We start from the raw sequence: 23,837 nt of genomic DNA, 5'->3' as shown, positions 1-23,837 counted from the left end.
GAGCTTGCAGTGAGCCAAAATCACGCCACTGCACTCCAGCCTGGGCGACAGAGTGAGACTCCGTCTCAAAAAAAAGAAAAAATTGGGAGTTTTAGGTGTATGGATTATAACTGAAGTCTTGAAAATGGATGAGGTCAACTAAGGACAAGAGAAGGCTGAGCCTGGAGGAAATCCTCCAGTATGGGAGGAACTGCAAACAAAGGCTAAGAAAAAGGCATTAGAGAAGTAGTAGAAAAACAATCAGAAGATTATGGTGGTAACACAGAGGCCTAGGAAAGAGAATGCTTCAGTGAAGGAGTGGCCAGCTGGGCTTAACACTGCCCAGAGATCAATTAATACAAGCAATGAAACATGTTAGAAGGTTCAATAGTGGCTTCAATATGTGATAAAAAAGCAACTTATACCCTACTCAGAATCATTTCCCATAGAATACTGTTGTTGGTGTAGGGCAATGTTTAGTTTCTTAGCTATAAACAATATACCATTTAAATAACTTTGAATGAAAATATCAACTGTGTTTTTGTATTTTTTACTAGCAATCATTCTGATCCCTGAAATCAATATTTTATTTTATTTATTTATCTATTTATTTTTTGAGACAAAGTCTCTCTCTGTCTCCCAGGCTGGAGTTCAGTAGCCTGATCTCAGCTCACGGCAACCTCTGCCTCCTGGGCTGAAACCATTCTCATGCCTCAGGCACCAGAGCAGCTGGGATTACAGGTGCAGGCCACCAGGTCTGGCTAATTTTGTATTTTTAGTACAGATGATGTGATGTTTCACCATGTTGGCCAGGCTGAAAAATTTTATTAACATTTTAAACAATAACTTTAAAAAATATGTTTGGGTTTAAAGAACAATTAGAAAATTGACTTAATTTTTAAGCCTCATTTTTTTATTAGTGTAACTTTTCAATCTTTGAATCAAGCTTTTTTCAGTCCTTTAAAGAAGGCCCCTTTTCAAGTGGGCCATTTTCATATTTACCAAAGCCATACAGATTTACAGTCTAAATCTAGCCCTGCCACTTACTAGCAAGGTGACCTTGGGCAGATTCCTGCATCTGTTTCCCCTTCTGAAAAAGGAATCATAATTCCCAACTTGGCAGCTTATTGTGAATAATAAATAAATAATGTACATGAAGGACCTGGCATATAGTAAGCATTACATAAATTGTATCCATTTACCTCCTTATTTTATGGACCACACTAAAACAGAAATTTATTTTCTTAAAATATATTTATTTTAGTCTAAATCCTATTGAAAATGAGTTACTTCATAGATACCAATACTCTATTAAAGTGGTTATACAGAATTTTCTGTTTTACAGTGATGAAGAACCTATGCGTTATGGAAACATAATGTATGACAGAAGGGTAATTCGAGGCAACACTTATGCACTCCAGACAGGGCCAGTGGTAAGTTAAGTTTGAATAGTCTAACACCCTGTTCTCACATTATCTGTGGGGAAGGATTAGTTTCTTTGTGTTAATTTCTAATCCATTGCAGGCTAAAACATTCATAAAATAAAGATGAATTACTATAAAAATGAAGTTTTAAAAAAGACATACAAATGGAAGCCCAATGAGTTTCCAGGAGCTGGGGGATGAGGGAGCTAGGGAAGGAGTTATTGTTTAATGAGTGTAGAGTTTCAGTTTTGCAAGGGGAAAAGAGTTCCAGAGATAGAGGATGGCGACAGTGATAGAACAATGTGAATGTGATTAATACCACTGAATTTTATACTTAAAAATGGTTAAGGTGATAAATTTTACATTATGTGTATTTTACCACAAAAAAAGAATTAACTAAAAAAAGAAAAAGCCCCAATTTTGCATTAGATTCAACAGAACTCTGCCATTCTAAACATTTCTAAACTTTTACTCTCAATTCCTATACTTAAATTGTTACAGACCAGTTCAAATAGTTTATAGACATACTAGCCAGAGGCCCACATTTTGAGTAGCCCTTGTTGATTGCATCTAGGTTTGTTTAGATTATCTCATACTCTAATACAATTATCATTATTTAATCAAAAAGTCTGAATTCTGCTTCTTTAATTCACTCAACAAATATTTATTGACTTTTAGGTCCTGTTATGGGTACCTAGGATACAGAGATGAGTAAGACATGGTATGATATTAAGGGTGGTGAGTTCTTGGCACAGAAATGAAATACAGGTGAATCTCTAAACTGCATATGACATATAAGTGCCTAATACAAGCTGATGATAGAGATGCTCCTCTACTTAGGATGAGGTTATGTCCCAATAAACTCACTGAACATTGAAAATGGATTTAAAACACCAAACCTGCCAAACACCAGAGCATGGCATAGCCTACCTTAAATATGCTCAGAGGCCAGGCATGGTGGCTCACACCTGTAATCCCAGTACTTTGGGAGGCCAAGGTGGGCAGATCGCTTGAGCCCAGGTGCTTGAGACCAGCCTGGGCAAAGTGGCAAAACCCTATCTCTACAAAAAAAAAAAAAGAAAAAAAAAAACAAAAATTAGCTGGGCATGGTGGCACGCACCTGCAGTCCCAACTACTTGGGAGGCTGAGGCAGAAGGATTGATTGAACCCAGGAGGATAAAGCTGCAGTGAGCTGTGATCACACCACTGCACTCCAGCCTGGGTGACAGAGGGAAACCCTGTCTCAAAAAACAAAAACAAAAACACAACCTAGAATGTTAAGGAATTGAGGGAAGCTCAGTGTGCCTGAATCAGAGTCTGAGGCAGGGAGTATCAAGAAATAAGTGATTAAAAAGAAGGTAAAGATGAATAATAGCATTCAAATCCACATTAGAGAGAATGTTGTTGAATGTCAAATGAGGTATGTGAAGAATCCACCTAAGGTATGTTCCCAGAACAAGACTCTGTCTCAAAAAAATAAGTGCTCAGAACACTTACATTAGCCTACCGTTGGGAAAAATCATCTAACACAAAGCCTATTTTATAATAAAGTGTTGAATATCTCATATAATTTATTAAATATTAAAGTGAAAAATAGAATGGTTGTATGAGTATTCAAAGTACATTCTCTGTGGATACTTTTGTATCATCATAAAGCTGAAAAGTCATAAACCACATAAGTTGGGGAACATCTATTAGTCTGAAGCAATGGTTAACTTATTAAACATACATATATATATGTATATACGCTTCAACCCTATCCTGGATCTCCTGCATTAGAACCTCCAGGGATTCCCTGCTTCTCCCACTGAGGTGGTATCAACAAGGGTGGAGCAGGAAGCTGGACTTTCACCTTCACCCAGTGCCAGTGAGGTAGTAGGAGATGGCACAAGTCAGTGCCCCACTCTTTCTGCGGTGGTGCCAGCAAATCTAGTGGGTAGCTGAATTGCAGTCCTATCTGGCAGTAACAAGGTGGTATGAGGCAGTGCTAGTCAATGCTGCACTCTCCAGACACCACCACCAGTGTCAACAGAGCCTAGAAAGGAGCTGAACTACCACCCCTACCTGGCACCGATGTGTTGGTACAGGTTGACCCTCTGCTTTTGTTGAGGTGGTGTCAGTGGGGCCCAGCAGGAAGTTGAACTTCTAACCCCACGCAGGCTTGTGCACTAAACAAAAAGGGTGACTTTCTACTGAAAAATTACATAGGATCCAAAGTCTTAAAATATAATACCCAAAATAGCCAGGATACAAACCAAAATCACTCATCATACAAGAATCAGGACAGTCACAACTTGCACAAGAAAAGACAATCAAGAAATGACAAAACCAAGATTACTCAGATGTGGGAATTACCTGACAAAGATTTTAAAGCAACAATCAAACATGTTTCAATGAAAAGTGGACAATTATAGACACTCTTGAAACAAACAAACAAACAAAAATCTTAGCAAAGAAGTACAAGATACAAAACTGAACCAAATGGAAACTTACAGAACTGAAAAATACAATAACTAAAATAAAAAACTCACTGGATGGACTCAGTAGTACATTGGAAATGACATAGGAAACAATCAATGAACTTGAAGAAAAATCAATGAAGAATGGAAGTTATCCAGCTGAATAGAGAGAAAATAGACCAAATAAATAAATAAAAAGCCTGAGAAAGCTGAAGAACAATCACAAAGATTTACATTCATGTTGTTGGAATCCTAGAAGGAGAGGAGGAAAACTAGGAGATGGAAATCTTGGATCTGTAGGCAAAAGGCCTGCAGATCCAAGAAACCAAGTGACTCCCCCGAAGAGGATAAACCCAGAGAAATCTACCCGAGACAAATCAAGATCAAACTTTTGAAAATTAAAAACAAAACATTTTGAAATCAGCCAGAAAGAAATTACATGTTAGCTAAAGGAGAATGATGATTTAAATGGCAGTGGATTTCTTACCTAAAACATGGGGACAAGAAAGTGGCACAATATTTTCCAAGTCCTTAAAGGAAAAAACTATCAAGCTCGAATTCTAATCCAGTGAAAATATTTTTCAGAGTTCCAAAATGGCAGCATAGAAGCAGGCTGGCTTCACTCCCCCTGCAAAAGAAAATCAAGAACAAACGTACAGTGCGGAGATCACCACCAGCAATATTCTAGATGTCAAGTAGAAGGAGGAGGCACTTCCCAGGGCTACAGAAAAATGAAAAAGCTCCAAGGAGATGGTAGGAGAATCAGACGTTCATGTCTACAGTATCTCTCCTTCTAGTCCGCCTGGCACTAAGAATGTGGAGGATTGTATTAGGGTTCTCTAGAGGGACAGAACTAATGGAACAGATATATATATGCAGTAGAATTTATTAAGTATTAACTCACACAATCACAAGGTCCCACAATAGGCCATCTGCAGTCTGAGGAGCAAGGAGAGGTAGTCCAGGTTCCAAAACTGAAGAACTTGGAGTTCAATGATCGAGGGCAGGAAGCATCCAGCGCAGGAGAAAGATGTAGGCTGGGAGGCTAGACCAGTCTCTCTTTTCACGTTTTTCTGCCTGCTTATATTCTAGCCACTCTGGCAGCTGATTAGATTGTGCCCACCCAGGTTAAGGGTGGGTCTGCCTTTCCAAGCCTACTGACTCAGATGATAGTCTCTTTTGGCAACACCCTGAGACACACCTAGGATCAGTACTTGGTATCCTTCAATACAGTCAAGTTGACACTGAGTATTAACCATCACAAGGATTTATCTCTAACTTGTGATTTCTGCACTGGAGAAAGATCAAGGTGGACAACTAGTTTCCCTACCATGTTGGGTTCCCTGGCAGGAAATTCAGCCGACAAGAAGCATCATGTGTTCCTGAAAAGAGAGATACCCCTGAGTACAGCCAAAGACAAAATGGGGAGGTGAGACTACCATCCCCAGCCCTGGCCACTCTGCTGTATAACTCAACCAAAGGAAACACCAAATGAGAGTGGCTGTTCAGCAGCACCACCCTGTAGGAGATAACATTGTACCGGTCCCCTGGGCATAGACACCTAGCCAGTCCCACTACCAGTGTATCCCCTTTGGGACCTCCCCTATTCAGGATGGGCAGTGCTCTGATCATCAGGCAGGGTGAACCTGGCCTTAAGGCACCACCTAGAGCCAAAAAGGAGGCAGCAATCTAGTGATAAAGGATCTCTGGCAGGGCGCAGTGTCTCATGCCTGTAATCCCAGCACTTTGGGAGGCCGAGGCAGGCAGATCGCTTGAGGTCATTAGTTCGAGACCAGCCTGACCAATATGATGAAACCCCATGTCTACTAAAAATACAAAAATTAGCCAGGTGTGGTGGCAGGCACCTGTAAGCCCAGCTACTTGAGAGGCTGAGTCAGGAGAATCGCTTGAACCCAGGAGGCAGAGGTTGCAGTGAGCCAAGATCACACCAGTGCACTCCAGCCAGGGTGACAGAGTGAGACTCTGTCTCAAAAAAGGGAAAAAAAAAAAAAAAGGATTTCTAAGAAAATATATCCAATAAAAAGCAAAAACAAGCCAGACAGAGAAGACTGGACTAAATAATCCTTCAGTGCAGAGACATAGACATACATCCACATGAAACAATAGCAAACGAGGAACCGAGACCTACCTACCTGAAGGGACAAAGCAAGGAATCAGTAACTGGCCCTAATGAGATGGCAGGATGTGAGCTCTCTGACCAAAAATTCTAAATAGCAGTTTTAAGGAAATTCGGTGACATCTAATATAACACAGAAAAGCAATTTAGAAATTTGTTAGAGAAATTTAACAAGGAAATTGAAATAATTTTTAAAAATCAAGCAGAAATCTTGGAGCTGAGTAATACATTTGTTGAACTGAAAAATGTATTAGAGGCTTTCAACAACAGAATGAATCAAGCAGAGGAAAGAATCAGTGAACATGAAGACAAAGACAGACTATTTGAAAATACACAGTCTGAGGAGAGAAAAGAATGAGAAAAAACAAAGACTGTTTACAAGATATAGAAAATTATCCCAAAAGATCAAAGCTAAGAATTACCTGTGTTCAAGAGGGAATTGAATAAGAGTAAGGAGTAGGAAGCTTGTTTTAAGAAATACTAACAAAACTTTCCAAAACTTGAGAAAGAGATAGATATCCAGGTACAGGAAGGTCAGAGAATACCAAACAGTTTCACCCCAAATAATACCCCATAGAATAATCAAGCTCTCAAAGGTCAAGGACAAAAAAAGAATCCCAAAAGCAGCAAGAGAAAAGAAGCAAATAACATACATGAAGCATCTCCAATCCATCTGGCAGTAGACTTCTCAATGGAAATTGTACAGGCCAGGAGGTAGTAAGATGACCAGGAGGGACTGGGGTGACATTTTCAAAGTGCTGAAAGAAAAAAAAATCATCTAAGAATATTGTATCCACAAAGTTATCCCTCAAATATAAAGGAGAGATAGTCTTTCCTAGACAAGTAAGAGCTGAGCAAATTCAGCACCACCACACTCATCTTCCAAGAAATGTTAAAGGGAATTCTTCAGCCTGAACAACAACAACAACAACAAAAAACACTAATGTGCCAAAAGAAAACATTTGAAGGTATGAAACTTACTGGTTAAATTAAGTACATAGACAAACCTAGAATACTCTCATACTATAAGTGTAGTATGCAGTCCACTCATAATTCTACTATGAGGCCCAAAAGACAACTATCAAAAACAGTAATAGCTGTAGCAACCTGTTAAGAGGTAGGTAATCGCGCCACTGCACTCCAGCCTGGGCGACAGTGCAGACTTGGTCTCAAAAAAAAAAAAGAAGTGCAGTGAAGCAACTGAAAGTTAGTATGTAGGGGGATGGAGTTAAGTGTAGAATATTTTTTCTTTGCTTCTGTTCTTTGTGATCTAAGATAAGTTGTCATCTCTGCAAACAACTTGCTATATCTATCTATGTTTTTTGTAAGCCTCAATGGTAGCCACAATGCAAAAATCTGTAGTGGATTTACCAAAAATTAAAAGCAACAAACTAAAATATACTACCAGATAAAGTCACTTAACACAAAGAAAGACAATAAAGAAGGAAGGAGATACAAAACAACCAGAAAATAAGCAACAAAATGGTAGTAGGAAGTCCTTGCTTTATCAATAATAACACTGAATGTAAGAGGACTCGGTTCTCCAATTAAAAGGCATAGAATAGCTGATTGGATAAAGAAACGAGACCCAACTGTATGCTCCTACAAGAAACCCACTTCACCTACAGAGACACACATAGACTGAAAGTAAAGGGATGGTAAAAGATTTTCCATGCATCTGGAAACCAAAAAAGAACATGAGTATACTTACATCAGATAAACTACAAATCAAAGACTGTAAAAAGAAACATAGTCACTCTGTAATCATAAAGTGATCCGTTCAGCCAGAGGATGTAACAATGATAAATATGCACCCAACACCAGAGCTCCCAATTATGTAAAGCAAACATAAATAGATCTAAAGGGAGAGATAGACTGCAATGCAATAATAATAGGAGATTTCAACAACCCATTCTCAGTAATGAGTAGATAATCCAAACAGAAAGGAAAAATAAGAGAGAGAAAGAAAAGAAAATTGGTGTTAAACTTCACACTAGACCTATTAGGACTAACTGATATCCATAGAACATTTTATCCATCCTCTGCAGAGTACACATTTTTTTTCTTCAGCACATGGATCATTCTTCAGAATAGACCATATCTTAGACCACAAAACATGTCTGCGCAAATTCAAAAAAGTAGAAATCCTATCAAGTATCTTTGCTGATCACAATGAAGTAAAACTAGAAATCAGTAATAAGAGGAACCTTGGAAGCTACAAAAATACATAGAAATTAAACAGCATGCTCCTGAATGATCAGCAGGTCAATGAATAAATTAAAAAGGAAATATTTTTATTGTTTTTGTAAATATATAGATACGATTGTGCACCCATGTATTCCAGTTAACAGTCATACTTTGAAGTTACTTTTATGCTTTGTCAAACATCTTTGTAATTATCTGACAAAGTACTAATGCAATTTTAATGAAGTTACTGATAATCAGGAAACATTATGATAAATGCCTTTATACTACCCAGGAATTGCTTTTGGAATGGCAGTTCTTGTATGCTTTAATAAATATTTTCTAAATTCTAGAAGTATTTTCTATCACTGTTAGCTTGGACAGCCTGATTCTCTAGAGCTTCAGAGACAACGGGAGGCTAAGAAGAGGGCTCTTGCCAGAAAACAAGCCCAAGAGCAGCTCAGACAACAAACACCTGAACCTGTGGAAGGCAGAAAGCATGTTGATGTGCAAACAGGTGTGTGACTGTGCCCTTGGCATTGTATCCTCTTGGTTTACTCAGTTGTCTGTCAGTTCATTTGTGTTTGGCCTTTGTATTATTTATGCCTCTCCTGTGCTATCTGATACTTCCCCAGTAACATGGTAGGGAAGTTCATTTATTAAAGAAATACATAGACTAGGCTGGGTGTGCTGGCTCACGCCTGTAATCCCAGCACTTGGGGAGGCTGAGGCGGGCAGATTGCCTGAGGTCAGGAGTTCGAAACCAGCCTGGCCAATGGGGTGAAATACCCCGTCTCTACTAAAAATACAAAAACTTAGCGGGGCATGGTGGCAGTCGCCTGTAATCCCAGCTACTCAGGAGGCTGAGGCAGGAGAATCGCTTGAACCCAGGAGGCGGAGGTTGCAGTGAGCCGAGATCGCACCATTGCACTCCAGCCTGGGTGACAAGAGCTAAAGTCCATCTCCAAAAAAAAAAAAAAGAGAGAGAGAGAAAGAAATACATAGACTGTATACTATTATCTTACTGGATATGACTGGAAGTGGGATGGGGTTCGAAAAAAAAAAAAAAACAAAGAATTTTGGCCAAGCATAGTGACTCACATCTGTAATCCCAGCACTTTGGGAGGCAAGGCAGGAGGATCACTTGAGCCCAGGGGTTCGAGACCAGCCAGGGCAACATACCAAGACCCCATCTCTACAAAAAAATTTTAAAATTAGTTGAGCATGGTGGTGCACGCCTGTAATTCCAACTACCCAGTAGGCTAAGGCAGGAGGATTATATGTGCCCAGGATTTCAAGGCTGCAGTAAGCTATGATCACACCACTGCACTCAGCCTGGGCAACAAATAAATAAATAAAAGAATTTTGTGACCAAACAAATTCTGTCTTAGGAGCCCTTTTCCACATACTCTGTTCTCAAACTGGGATTCTTTCTCATAGCCCAACATGAATCACTGTTCTTTTCATTAGGACTTACAGGAAAGGAGAGCAATATAATTCTACTTTGTCATTTTGTCTTTTGAGAGGAATAAACCCACTCCCATCTGAGTCATCTGCCTCTCACACCAGCCTCCTCTGTCCTCTGGTTCTGTCTCTGTGCACATTCCCCAGGGCCACACAGGCACCCCTGAGGCAGGTGTCAGGATTTGCGTGCTTGTCTTGCTGTCCTCAGCTGTAGAGGCTTACCTGGTCCTATAGGGTCTAGCTGTATTGTTGACAGAATCTTGGTCATCAGACAGTGCTTGGTGTTTTCCTTGGACCACTGTCACTACTTAAGGTTCACTTTGTACCCTTCCAAGATGGTGAGTGGATCCTTCAGGATTATTTCTGCATGGTAAAGGCAAAAGGGACCATTCCATGCTTTAACACTTGCCTTTAGGCCAAGTCTAGAATGTGTGTATGGCTGTCATTAGCCAAAGAGCTAAGTTTTCGTGTTTCTTTATACCATCAGAATATTAAGTGATATAATAGCAGCCAGCTTTTTTTGGGTATTTCCTCAGAGACTGAACCAGGTCCTTTATCTGTGTATTTCCTTCATTATTACAAAGATTCTGTGTGACGGGTAGTTATAGCCCATTTTCCAGATGAAGAAACTGAGGCCCAGAGAGGACATGACTTGGCCATGTCCTGTGCCCAACATCTGACTCTAGTGCTCATGTTCTTTGCTTGATACCACATTACCCTTGCCTCATATAAATTACTCCTAACATGAAATTTGTTTTCATACATCTGTTTATGATCTGTAGTGTAGAGGTAACATCAAATAACCTGGTGACTTGGTACATGATTTTTTAAATATCCAGGAATTTTCAAATCTTTGTATGTTTACTATCTTAGGACTCAAATATATATATATGTATTACTGACTTTTTATCGACTGTTGTACTCTGCATCTTATACACATCTACAGTCTCATGTTCTTCTTCAGTTCCATTTTCAAATACAAAGCTCAGTGCTTTCTACACATTCAGTAAATGTTCTAGCCTGACTAACTCTTATCTATGGTCTTCCAAATATTTAAAAACTCTTAGTTCAGTATGTGAAGTAAGCCCCCCATTTGAACACTTTTATTCTAATACTTATTTTCTGGTTCATTTAAATATGTTTTGAAGGAGCTAAAATTTCAAATACGCATAGCTTGAAATAGACCAGAATTTTTTTTCTTTGAGACAGAGTCTCATTGTGTTGCCCAGGCTGTAGTACAGTGACATGATCTTGGATCACTGCAACCTCCACCTCCCAGGTTCAAGCAATTCTCCCACCTCAGCCTCCCAAGTGACTGGGACCACAGGCACGCACCACCACACCCAGCTAATTTTTGTATTTTTTGTAGAGATGGAGTTTCGCCGTATTGGACAGGCTGGTCTCAAACCCCTGGCCTCAAGTAATGCACCCTCCTCGGCCTCCTAAAGTACTGGGATTATGGGCATGAACTACTGTGCCTGGCCTTAGACCAAAATTTTAAACTCAATGTATACGATGATTCTTCTTAGAATTATACCTTGAAGAAATTGCTGATCGCATAATAGAAGTTGATATGGAATGCCAAACAGATGCATTTTTGGACAGACCACCAACACCACTCTTTATTCCTGCCAAAACTGGCAAAGATGTGGCCACCCAAATACTAGAAGGAGAGGTACAGTATATCCTGTGGGTTCCCTCTATAATCTTTATAAATGGGATAAAGTTAGGTGTAGATAATGCTTAATATGAACAAGAGCCACTTCACAATCAGATTCGACTTCTTGGATTTCTTTCCAGATATTGTCTATAATGGTTTTATCATATAGTACTCAGAAATGTTTTAAAACACCATGTCCTGATTTCTTTGCCAATTAAAAACAAAATTATTTAAAATATTTTTAGAATATTTCCACATTTGATTTTTGTTTGTTTGTATGCTTGCTTAATGTATGTATATAAGATAGATTTGTACTAAGTAAGGAAAAATAATATCCCTGGTATAAAAGATTCCACAATTAGTTGCTTGTGGATTATATAACTTTTGTAAAGATACTCTCTCATTTAAAAAAAAATTTAATAATTACATTTTTCTATCAGTGTGGAATGCATAAATGAGCCTGTTTATGAAATTGAAGAAGAGAAGGCAATGATTATGTTCATAATGACCTAAATGAGTTTTAACACTCGTGGGAACTTGAAAGAACTGTCATTGAAATTGGGAAATAAAATGAATCTTCAGAAGCTATCTGAAAGTTATATTTGCCTAGAAATCCTAGCAATGAATCACCAAAATACTATTCTTGTTCCTTCATTCATCAAACTGTTATTTAAAAATAAATAAAAATCAAACAGAGAAGGCAAAGAATAAGACAGACTAGGATATTTCTCTTCAGTGTCAGGGTTCATTTTGATGAATGCATACATTTTTTTCATAACTTTGACTTAGCAGATTTTTGCCTGTAAACAAAATGTTGTTGATTTTGAGGATTAGAAACCATAAATAAAGCACCAGCACAGTGCCTGGCACACAGGAGACACTTAATAAATAATATCTTGTTATTGCTATTCATTATATTTTTGTTGAGCATTCGATTCATAATTAAAATTTTAAGTTTGCTTTATTTTGTATGTTTAAGCTCTTTGACTTTGATCTTGAAGTTAAACCAGTGTTAGAAGTTTTGGTGGGGAAGATAATTGAGCAGTCTCTTCTGGAAGTAATGGAAGAAGAAGAGCTGGCTAATCTGCGGGCCAGTCAGCGTGAGTATGAAGAACTACGGAATAGTGAACGTGCTGAAGTTCAACGACTTGAAGAGCAAGAGAGGCGACACCGAGAAGAAAAAGTATATATAATTGTATTTTTCTTTCTTAGGCAGTCTTTTGGCTAGTTAGCATATTATGTTCAAAATTACATGTGATGATATATCATAAAACTAAAGATCTTTGGGAATATATTAGAAAAAGATCTGGCCGGGCGCGGTGGCTCAAGCCTGTAATCCCAGCACTTTGGGAGGCCGAGACGGGCGGATCACGAGGTCAGGAGATCGAGACCATCCTGGCTAATACGGTGAAACCCCGTCTCTACTAAAAAATACAAAAAACTAGCCGGGCGAGGTGGCGGGCGCCTGTAGTCCCAGCTACTTGGGAGGCTGAGGCAGAAGAATGGCGTAAACCCGGGGGGCGGAGCTTGCAGTGAGCTGAGATCCGGCCACTGCACTCCAGCCTGGGCGACAGAGGGAGACTCCGTCTCAAAAAAAAAAAAAAAAGAAAAGAAAAAGATCTATAATATTTTTGCTCAGGTCTCTTCTATAGATCAGAGATCTTTCGTGGACTGAATTCCATCTTTTAAACTCCAGCTTACATAAATATACCTAAAGTGAGTTTCCAAAAGTTTCTAAATAAAATGAAAGTTCCTAAGTTACATGTGTCCCAGTTGAAGACTCTCTTAAATATCAGCAGTGCTAAAGAAAGAAACATATATGTTGGTTTGCTGTAAGTCAGTGGCAGAAAGATGGAAGGAAGGAAAAAGTGAGTGTATTGGAGAGAGACTGTGGGTAAGAAGCAGGGCATCTGGATAGAATTCTGATTCTTTTTCTCCGTGACCAGGCCCTTCTTTATACCCTTAGTGACACACCAGACTGATGTGGGTTCTTATAGAGTATTTTTCAGATTCAGGATTTTTAGAATCTTCAATAAGGAAAGGTTTACAATCTAGTTTTTTAAATGTGCCAGTAGCCTACAGTTAGGAAGCACTAGAATAGATAGTCTTTCTGGTTCTGGCAATAACTGTCACCCTTTGTTGTATACTGATGAACAATTATAAAGTAGTATCTTAATACCTGAAACAGTTCAGAAAAAATTCCCAAGGGGCCTAACTTACTATGCTATGAAAAATGGCGTAATTGTTGGGAAATCCTACTCAACACCTATCAAATGGACTTTAATTCCAAGATGAATACTTAGTTGTGTAAAGAGCATAGGGCTTACAATAAGGATTGTGCAAAAGTAAGACTTTATTTACAAATATAAATTGTGGCAAAATAAACTTTGTTGAAATGAGTCATGAAATCTTTATCAAAAAATATTTGTTTATTCACTATTTGGAAATATATTATGGAAAGCTGGATACAGGAATCACCTAGATTTATATTTGTTTAGAGTTTAAATATAGATTTAATTAGAAAATATATTAATGCTCCCACTTCCACATGAGAGTAGAGAACAGGATTCATCAGCTTTGTAAATATTACATGGTCTAAAGGAAGCAACAGCAAAAAATAAGAGGCTTTCATAATCTTCAGAACCATTCAACTTTACAAATTCAGGGAATTGTTACGAATGAACTCATTCACTGGCCCACTGGTAATTTTTCTTACCAGTAATATTTCATGATAATATTATTTTAAAATACATATAGTGGTGATTATCTTTTTGCTACCATCTATACTGTCAAGCATGTATGTCTTGAAATTATTTTACTTGAAATGAATAGTGAGATTTTTACCTTAAATTCCATCTTTTATAACTTCCTGAATTCAGTACCCACTAGCTGTTGAAATTCATTGAAATTCTGATGAAAAATATGGACCTTTAATAGATAGACACCTCGCTGCCCATTTTTTGATAAGTCTGAATTCTTCTACTTATTAACTTTACTAGATTCAGTACTTGGGGAGGGCATAAGAGCTAAATAACCACCTATGTTATTTTGGCAGGAACGGCGTAAGAAACAGCAGTGGGAAATAGTGCACAAGCACAATGAGACATCACAAAAAATCGCCGCCCGAGCATTTGCACAGCGTTACCTGGCTGACCTTCTCCCGTCTGTTTTTGGCAGCCTCAGGGATAGTGGCTACTTTTATGATCCCATTGAAAGAGGTTTGTAGATATTTTTGTTAGATTAATTCTGTTGTAATAAGCATCCTCTTAATGGTTCAAATTTATGTTATGTCCATTTTTATTTTGAATTAGAATCTTTCTATTTCTGATACAAAGTCAATTTTAGTTGTTTAAATTAAGTACAGTTGTTAATGAGATGTGTATTTTGAAGATCTTGATTTAAGGATATTATTGTTTGTTTATTGAGAAGCAGCATTTGTATAGTAGAAAGAAATATGGACTTGGTATTGAAAAACTTGAGTTTGGGTTGCAGCTTTATCATTAGCTAGCTTAATGACCTCCAGTTTCTTCATGTGTGAAATGAGAAATTTTTTTTTAATTTTTTTTTTTTTTAATTTTTTTTGAGATGGAGTCTCACTCTTTTGCCCAGGGTGGAGTACAGTGGCACGATCTTGGCTCACTGCAACCTCCGCCTCCCAAGTTCAAGCAATTCTCCCTGCCTCGGCTTCCCGAGTAGCTGGGATTACAGGCACCTGCTACCACATCCAGCTAATTTTTGTGTTTTTTAGTAGAGACAGGGTTTTGCCATGTTGACCAGGCTGGTCCTGACCTCAAGTGATCCGCCTGCCCCAATTGGCCTCCCAAAGGGCTGGGATTATAGGCATGAGGCACTGTGCCCAACCTGAAATGAGGATTATTTAGGAGTTAAGTCATAAAATATATGAAACTGTGTAAACTGTAAAGTCCTATGTATGCGTAAGTAGTTGTTATTAACTTTTTCTCAGCTGACTTATTCCAATCAAAAACCCTTTGAGGGCAGCTATCAAGGTCATTTATTCATTTAATTAGGCTCTTACCCTGTTCCAGGCAGTGTTTGGTATTGGAGAAAAAGAAGGATCCCTGATCTCTGCCATTAGGGAACCAATAGCCTGATAGCTGTCTGTCTGTATCCCCTCACAGTCTGCGTTCCTAGCTGCTCGGCCAGTGGAAAGGAAGAGTTACATGTCCTCACCACCACCCACCTTCCTCAGGGTGAAAAGCGCTTACATCCACCGTGCTTGGTGTACAGGTCCTATTTTGCTGGGCAGTAGTATTTAGGACACATGTTAGTAATGTTAATTTTCACTGATTACCTATTCAATTCAATACAAAGAGGTGAGATCACAGACAAATATTATTAATATACATAGTATTTTTCATAGGTGATATCATTTGATACTCCCAATAACCCTGTAGGATAGACAGGTCAGACAGAATTCCCATTTTTTCAGAAATAGAAACTGAAGCTCAGAGAAGTTAAATGCCTTGCTCCCAACTCCTCAGGCAGTGGAAATATTAGACCTCAAACTGACTTGGAACTCAGACTCCAAGTCCAGTGTTCATTCTCAGCTACCATCCTGCTGTCCTGGGCTCTAGCTTGGACTCTGTTAGCCAGAGAGACCAGTAGCCTTTTTTCTATCACAGATTGCCAAAATGTAAGTTATAGATCATTTAAAAGCTTGCAAATGAAATTCATACCTGAGATTAAAATTATTTATAGTAGTGAATATAATATTCTATCACACTCTCCATTTCATCCTATTGAAAAATAAAATTAGATGCCTGCTCCAAAAAATACTGTTTTGAAACTTTAAAATATATATTGTAATAGACCATATTTTTAAAATGCTTACACAGTAGATTTCAGTTTGAACAAACTTAATACTGATGGAAATACCTAGTTTCTGACCTATTTCTAGATGGCTGCCTCCTCAAATGCCCTCTCACCTGCATTCTCTGAGTCTGATCAGCTTCCTTCCATTAGGCCCTGGGCTTCAGGTGGAGACTTTCTTTTACTGGCATTGCTCAATTCCAGATTTGCATTGCATTTGGATTGGAGGTCTCCCAAACCCACATCCTCCCCCTGCCTCCCTGATCCATTTCAGATTGCACCTATGAAGGAAACTCCAAATGCCTTGACTCCAAGGAAGGCCTCATAGTTCTTAAAATATTGGGACAGGCACAGTGGCTCACAACTGTAATCCTAGCACTTTGGGAGGCCGAGGCAAGTGAGTCATGAGGTCAGGAGATTGAGACCATCCTGGCCAACATGGTGAAACCCCGTCTCTACTAAAAATACAAAAATTAGCCAGGCGTAGTGGCGTGTGCCTGTAGTCCCAGCTACTCAGAAGGCTGAGGCAGAAGAATCACTTGAACCTGGGAAGCAGAGGTTGCAGTGAGCAGAGATCGTGCCACTGCACTCCAGCCTGGGCGATAGAGCAAGACTCTCAAAAAAAAAAAAAAAAATCACTTATGCAACAGAAAGGAAACTGACCAAAACATATATAAGGAATACGGCAAAAGTTATGCTGTATGAGTCTACTTAACATTTTTTATTAAGAAACTAATGTTGATGAGTCTATTACATTAGGAGAAAAGCACATTATTCCTCTGATGATACATAAAAATCAATGAATTCTTTTATTACAGATATTGAGATAGGATTTCTTCCATGGCTAATGAATGAAGTTGAAAAAACCATGGAATATAGCATGGTGGGAAGAACAGTGCTTGACAGTAAGTTATTTTATCCAAAAATTCATCTCTAAAATTTTTAGTAGAAAGAATAAATTGAATAATTGAAAGGTTAATTTTACAGTTCTAATACTTAAACTTTTAGTATATCAATTGTATTAATAGAAGTGCAAATTTTTACCCTCAATATTATTTTTGGCTCTTTTATAATTTGATATCTATTAACATCTTCTGTCATTACTTCATAAATGATATTCTGTTAAAACAGAGTATAATTTATATTTAATGCATTAAGTGTGAAGTTAAGTATGCTGACTTCAAAAAAAAGGTTATGACATAGGAAAGGGATGAGGCTTCGTGAAGGTTTTGTAATCATCTATAAGTCAGCATTGTAACTCCTAAAATATACCATAATATGAAAATCATAATGATGTCTGGACACTTAACTTTTCAGTGTTGATCCGTGAAGTGGTTGAAAAGAGACTGTATATGTATGAGCATAAGGAAGACACACATCAGTCTCCAGAAGCAGAGGATGAGCCTGGTAGTCCTGGAGCAGTGACAGAGTCACTGGAGGCCTCTGAATTCCCGGAGCAGAGCATGTCACAGACACAGGGGCTGCTTTTAGATGGAGACTACCTACAAAGAACAACATATGACAGAAGGTCATCCCAGGAAAGGAAGTTTATGGAAGAGACAGAGCTGTTAGAGCAGGATGAAGAAACAGCAATGAGGAAGTCCTTAGAGGAGGAAGAATTGTCATAGGAGGGGAGCTTCAAAGTCATGAAACCAATCAACAGCCAAATCAGCAAGCAATCAGGTAATGATGTGCAAGTCCCCTCAGGTTATAGAAATTATGTTGTATTTAGTCAATATGTCTTTTTGTCTAATGGACTGGGCCAATCAAATGTGATAAAATAAAACTAATTTGAAAATGAAACTAATTGAATTCATTTATTTAATAGAATATTCAAAGGCTATATTGTAATTCTAATGAGAATTATATTTAATTACTAGCTTTCTATTACCATTATATGTAACCAGCAAATATATTTTTCCTTAGTCCTTCTAATTTTACAGGTTAGTTTTTTTTAGTACGTATAATATTTAATGTTCAATATCAGTGCTGTCAGCCATTTAGCTTTTCTTCTCTATAGGAAAACTATTTCACCTACTATAAGAGAGAATGCCTAGCCAGGCGTGGTGACTCACACCTGTAATCCCAGCACTTTGGGAGGCTGAGGCAGGCAGATCACCTGAGGTCGGGAGTTTGAGACCAGCCTGACCAACAAGGAGAAACCCCATCTCTGCTAAAAATAAAAAATTAGCCGGGTGTGGTGGCGCGTGCCTGTAATCCCAGCTACTCGGGAGGCTGAGGCAGGAGAATCACTTGAACCTGGGGTGGAGGTTATGGTGAGCTTGGGCAACAAGAGCAAAACTCTGTCTCAAAAAAAAAAAAAGAGAGGATGCCTAAATGTTGTGCTACTGAAAGCTTCAGTGCTCCCTTCCTGCAAGGACCAGCTTCAATATTCAAGTAAGGCTTAAGGAATTCAGTGGATAAGTAATATGCTCTCATCTATTTTTTCACATTCCTGCTATTAAAAAATTTCAGGCAATGCCAATAAAGCAAAAATCGCTATTTGCCCTTACACAGTCTCACTCCCCTCCTCGAAGGCAGATCACTGTTACCAGTTAGGTATGAACCATCTAGGCCTTTTGTGAGATACTCCTATACAAATGTATTTGAAAATCTAGAAATATATAGCTTGATTTTCTTTATATAAATATAAACATTATTTGCATATTTTATTTTTCACTTAAGAGAATGTCTTAGATCTTTCAAGGTTAGTAGGCATCCATCTCTTATCTTTTTAAAATATGGTTAAGGTCTTACATATTATGACTGTGCTGTAGCATAGGGAATTAACAATTGACTTTTTAATCTGAATGTGTTAGAGAATTTACCTGCAGTATTAAAATCACAGATTATTTTCTCTCCAAAGCCTTGCTAATAGTAAGCAGTAACTGAAGTCTTCGGAGCCTTTAGATAGATAGAGCCTATTTTTCTTTTTACTTATTTTTATTTTTATTTTTTTGAGACAAGGTCTCACTCTGACACCCAGGCTGGTGTGCAGCAGCACCATCACAGCTCACTGCAGCCTTGACCCCCAGGCTCAGGTGATCTTCTCACCTCAGCCTTCCAGGTAGCTGGGACTACAGGCGTGCACCACCACTTCTGGCTAGTTATTGTATTTTTTGTAGAGATGGGCTCTTGCTGTGTTGCCCAGGCTGGTCTCCAACTCCTGGGCTCAAGTGATCTGCCCGCCTTGGGTTCCCAAAGTGCTAGGATTACAGGCATGAGCCACCACACCTGGCTGAGTCTGTTTTTCTCAGAATACTTATAAATATATAAAAGTAGTGACTTAACATAACTTAGAATTATTAACCCATTTACCTTAATTTCTTTTAAGTTAGGTACCAAGAATGTATCCACATTTAAAAACTTTTAAAAAGAATGCACCCATTTTCCCATATGGTATTTCACTATAACATTTAAGCCTCATGGCAACCTTCTGAAGCATGCATGACAATATTTGTATTTTTTAGTTTCTAATCCTTAATTCGATCAGCCAGCAAACATTAGCTGAATGCCTGCTCTGCCTTGGGAATGAGGCTGCAGATACAGCAGTGAACAGTCATGATTACTACATGTTTTTTACAGCCTAGCAGTGGAGCTAAATGAAGTAAATGATGTAAATAAAGAAACCAAAGCTCAGGGATTTTAAGTGATTTGCAATAGGTGACAAGCCTAGTGGGGAGTAGGACTAAAGCTGGAACCCAAATCTCCTTTCTTCTAATCTAGTATACTTTCTTCTAATCACCTGCTGTCTTTGTGAGGTATAAAGAATAATTTAAAATAAATTATTGCATTAAAAGCATTTAAAACATGAAAATCACACCTGTCATCCATCACTGGGCTAGTTCCATCTTGTTAAACAGTCTTTATGATCACCCAAAAATTTATAAGGTATTAATTTTGACAAGAAGACCAAAAATTTTTAATTAGGGCTATTGCTGATTATTATTGTTATTACCAATTTAAAAATATCTGTAACTAGTTTTTAGAAACCTTAAAATTGGGCCGGGCACAGTGGCTTACGCCTGTAATCTCAGCACTTTGGGAGGCTGAGGTGGGCGGATCACAAGGTCAGGAGTCAAGACCATCGTGGCCAACATGGTGAAACCCTGTCTCTACTAAAAATACAAAAGTTAGCCAGGCATGGTGGCAGGCGTCTGTAGTCCCAGCTACTTGGGAGGCTGAGGCAGGAGAATCGCTTGAACCCGGTAGGTGGAGGTTGCAGTTAGTCGAGATCAGGTCACTGCACTCCATCCTGGGAGACAGAGCGAGACTCCTTCTCAAAAAAAAAAAAAAAAACAAACAAACCTTAAAATTGATTTGAGGTTGATTATCTTTCATAATCCTCTAATTCTCCTTTAGAATGATCCAGTCCATTAAACACTTTGCAGATGCCAGACCTATGCTCTATAAATCCATAAATTAATTCAATGTATTAAAAGAAGTTGATATCTATAAACCCCACACTTAATGGGTTAAGCTTAATTGCAATCCTAGTCCATCCTAGAGAGAAACCAAAATAATTGAGAGGTTAGGGCATTGTTGCTGTGAGAAAGCTTAGAGATAACACATTATATGTTATCTGGAGAAAAGAATGTTAAATGGAAACAAAGTTTATGAAGAATTTCTTCAAGTACCTGAAGGATTTTATGGGAAATTACAAGATAGCATACTTAGGTTCCATATGTCTAGATGACTTTTCATAACTAAGCAACTTTTGCAAATGGTTTGGGAACATAAAACTCTTCCAGGATGGAAGAAAATGAGTACCACTAACATTTGGATGGTTATGGGACCATCATAACATATGCAAAATGCTGGTTCTCCAACTATGACCCTCAGTATGACTTTTAAAGGAATTATAAGCTCCAAATACTTTTTGGAGTATAAAAAGTACTTGACTTTTTCACACATTTGCTAATACCCTTCTCATAAGTTTTATTTCTTTCTGATGTTTTGGCTAACACTGAGCTAACAGAAGCTAAATAATAATAAAATGAAGGACAGATAGTAAATATATTGAAATTGTCGTTCCTGGCTGGGTGCAGTGGCTTACGCCTGTAATCTGAGCACTTTGGGAGGCCGAGGCGGGCAGATCATGAGGTCAGGAGATCAAGACCATCCTGGCCAACATGGTGAAACCCCGTCTCTACTAGAAATACAAAAATTAGCTGGATGTGGTGACACATGCCTATAATCCCAGCTACTCGGGAGGCTGAGGCATGAGAATCACTTGAACCCAGGAGGCGGGGGTTGCAGTGAGCCAAGATTGTGCCCCTGCACTCCAGCCTGGCGACAGAGCAAGATTTAGTCTCAAAAAAAAAAAAAAAGAAAGGAAAAAAGAATAAAAAAGAATTGTCATTCCTGACATAAATTCCCATATCACTAAAATAGATCAGAGAGGTAGAATGTAATCTTCTCTAGCACAGACATCGTTGCATTTAGGCCATCTGAGGGCTATGAACATGGCCTGCAAAGTAACTCTGAGCAACACAAGGTGGAGTTTGAAAGCAGATTCAAAGCCAGACCACTGGGCTTGAGTTATGGTAGATGCTTAGTCAATAACATTGTTGAACAGTTCTCATTATTAGAAATGTCTTTCATACTGATTCAAAGCCTGCAACTGAAAGATATGAGTTAAAAGATAAACTAATAGCATTGTAGGCTTGCTTATAATCAAGTGTTAAAGAGTTTGAAATTTTAGGATAAAAATATTTCAGATATAAGATGCCATTTAAGCAATTTTAACTTCTTTTTGGAAAGAGAATTCAAAATGAATGAATTTTTATCACTATATTCATTTATGATTTTTATAAATATGAACATTTTTGTGATAATTGTATGTTGTCTTTTAACATTTTAGATTATAACCACTAGGTGTCAGTAAAACCCTAAGGTAAGGTTGACTTGCTGCCAACTTCATACATAATTTCGTGACCGTAAAAGACTTTGGTGAGCACAGTTAGAAAATATATTGTATTCCTTGGAATCTTCTAGACTCTCAATGAATATTTTATCTCACCCTAAAGTTATCTGTCAGCTCTGTAGGGGTGCCAGACTCTTAAAATTGTTCATTTTAGAGTGGACTTTAGTTGTCACATACTTCAGTATCTAATTCAGGATCCTTAACAGATGGTCAGTTAGTCTTTGTTTCATCACTTTAAGGATGAGGTTTTCACTTTATGAGCTGCTCTAGACAGCAATTCTGTCTTATTTGGTTTTGTCTCCACAGGCCTGGGCTATGGTAGATGCTTAGTCAATAACATTGTTGGACAGTTCTCATTATTCGAAATTTCTTTCATACTGATTCAAAACCTGTCCTGTTATAACCTTTGCTTATTGGTCATAATCATGAGAGCATGATTATGGTAGAGGCAGACAAAATAATTTTATTGCCATATCAGCCCTATCATGTACCCCAATAAATTTTTCTTTATCCCCCCCCCACCAAGTTTTTTTTCTCCCAATGAGATTCACCACTCTTCCCAATTATTCCTCATGTGGCACAGTTTCAGAACTTGCCCACTCACCAGCCTGGTCACTGTTAACTTGAAATGGCTATTTGGTCAAAGTTTCTCTTAAAACATGTTTCCCAGAATTAGGTAGACAACTCTAGGTGTAATCTGACTCGGCAATCACCCATCACCAAATCACTTTCTCTAAACTCAAATGCCTAAAAATTGTATCTTCCAGGACATCGGTGAGAAAAGCCAAAATGAGTTTTGAGCAGCTACAATGTCATGAAGTCAACATACTTTGCAGTGGACCCTGCAAGCCTATCCTAACATGTTGCTAATCAACTAGGCTGTTTCATTATTGACCCTACAACATTGTAGAAGTAACATTAACCAGGGAAGTGGGACTGCTGTGGGAAAACTCATAGCACTAACCTAAGAGAAATGGCAGGAAAAAATAGGTAACTCAAAAAGTATAGCAGTCAGGAGCAAAAATTGAGTATTCTTCAGCATGTCCTGACTACACCTTTATATTAAAGTACAATACAGAAATTAATGTGTATGGACAAAACACCTCTAGAATGGTGGATTTTATAAGGATCTCTGAAAATCTGTTCCTCCATAAAAGCAATGTGAATGCAGGCCAGAATTGCCAAAATCAGTATTTTCAGAACTCTAGAAATTAACCAAAGGCTTGCAACAATGAGAAACATTTATTAAAGAAAAATGATTGAATCTTAGTAAGAACAGTAAACTTCATGGCATTTTAACTTGACCTGTTTCCATCCCGCTCTTCCCAGCTCCACCGTAGCCTTGAAAGCCAGTAACCAAGAAACAGAAGCTTAGGAGCTATTGAAAGGAGCATAAAGGCTTGATGCCTCCCCACCCCCACAATAAAACCTCATCTCCAGACAGTTGTCACTACTTGGCATCTGTGGCAGCTCTCTGGAAAAGCCCATTTACAGGACATGTCTTTATTTAACCTGACTCAGAGCTTTCTCAGTGACAAAAGTCCTGACATCAAGGCATTAAGAACAAAAAGCAGCAGCAATTGTTTAACATCACAGCGCCTGAGGCAGAGCAAATAAGAGACTGGCAGAAAAAAAAAAAATTGAAAATCTTGAGAGTGCAGTGTTGATAAGGGGCTTTGAAAAGCTTTGACATTTGCTGGGCGCTGTTTCTCATGCCTGTAATCCCAGCACTTTGGGAGGCCAAGGCGGGTGAATCACAAGGTCAGGAGTTCAA

General features: G+C 38.4%; 1 protein-coding gene across 2 annotated transcripts in view; it reads left to right on the top strand.

Moving 5' to 3' along the window:
* Positions 1-18,072, top strand: part of RSPH3 (radial spoke 3 homolog (Chlamydomonas)) — a 23,004-nt gene extending 4,932 nt beyond the window's left edge. Inside the window, exons 2-8 of one of the 2 annotated variants that reach the window (XM_011952776.1) lie at positions 1,325-1,412; positions 8,559-8,700; positions 11,177-11,322; positions 12,287-12,490; positions 14,363-14,525; positions 16,956-17,042; positions 17,455-18,072. In XM_011952776.1, coding sequence (XP_011808166.1) covers positions 1,325-1,412; positions 8,559-8,700; positions 11,177-11,322; positions 12,287-12,490; positions 14,363-14,525; positions 16,956-17,042; positions 17,455-17,765 — 1,141 coding nt within the window. In that variant the 3' untranslated portion in view covers positions 17,766-18,072. The remainder of the gene's footprint in view (positions 1-1,324; positions 1,413-8,558; positions 8,701-11,176; positions 11,323-12,286; positions 12,491-14,362; positions 14,526-16,955; positions 17,043-17,454) is intronic. The other variant, XM_011952777.1, reaches the window with a different exon arrangement.
* Positions 18,073-23,837: the final 5,765 nt, after the last annotated feature.

Source organism: Colobus angolensis, unplaced genomic scaffold (genome assembly GCF_000951035.1).
Source record: "Colobus angolensis palliatus isolate OR3802 unplaced genomic scaffold, Cang.pa_1.0 Scaffold35, whole genome shotgun sequence".
Classification (NCBI taxonomy): domain Eukaryota; kingdom Metazoa; phylum Chordata; class Mammalia; order Primates; family Cercopithecidae; genus Colobus; species Colobus angolensis.
This window is presented reverse-complemented; position numbering and strand designations above follow the sequence as displayed.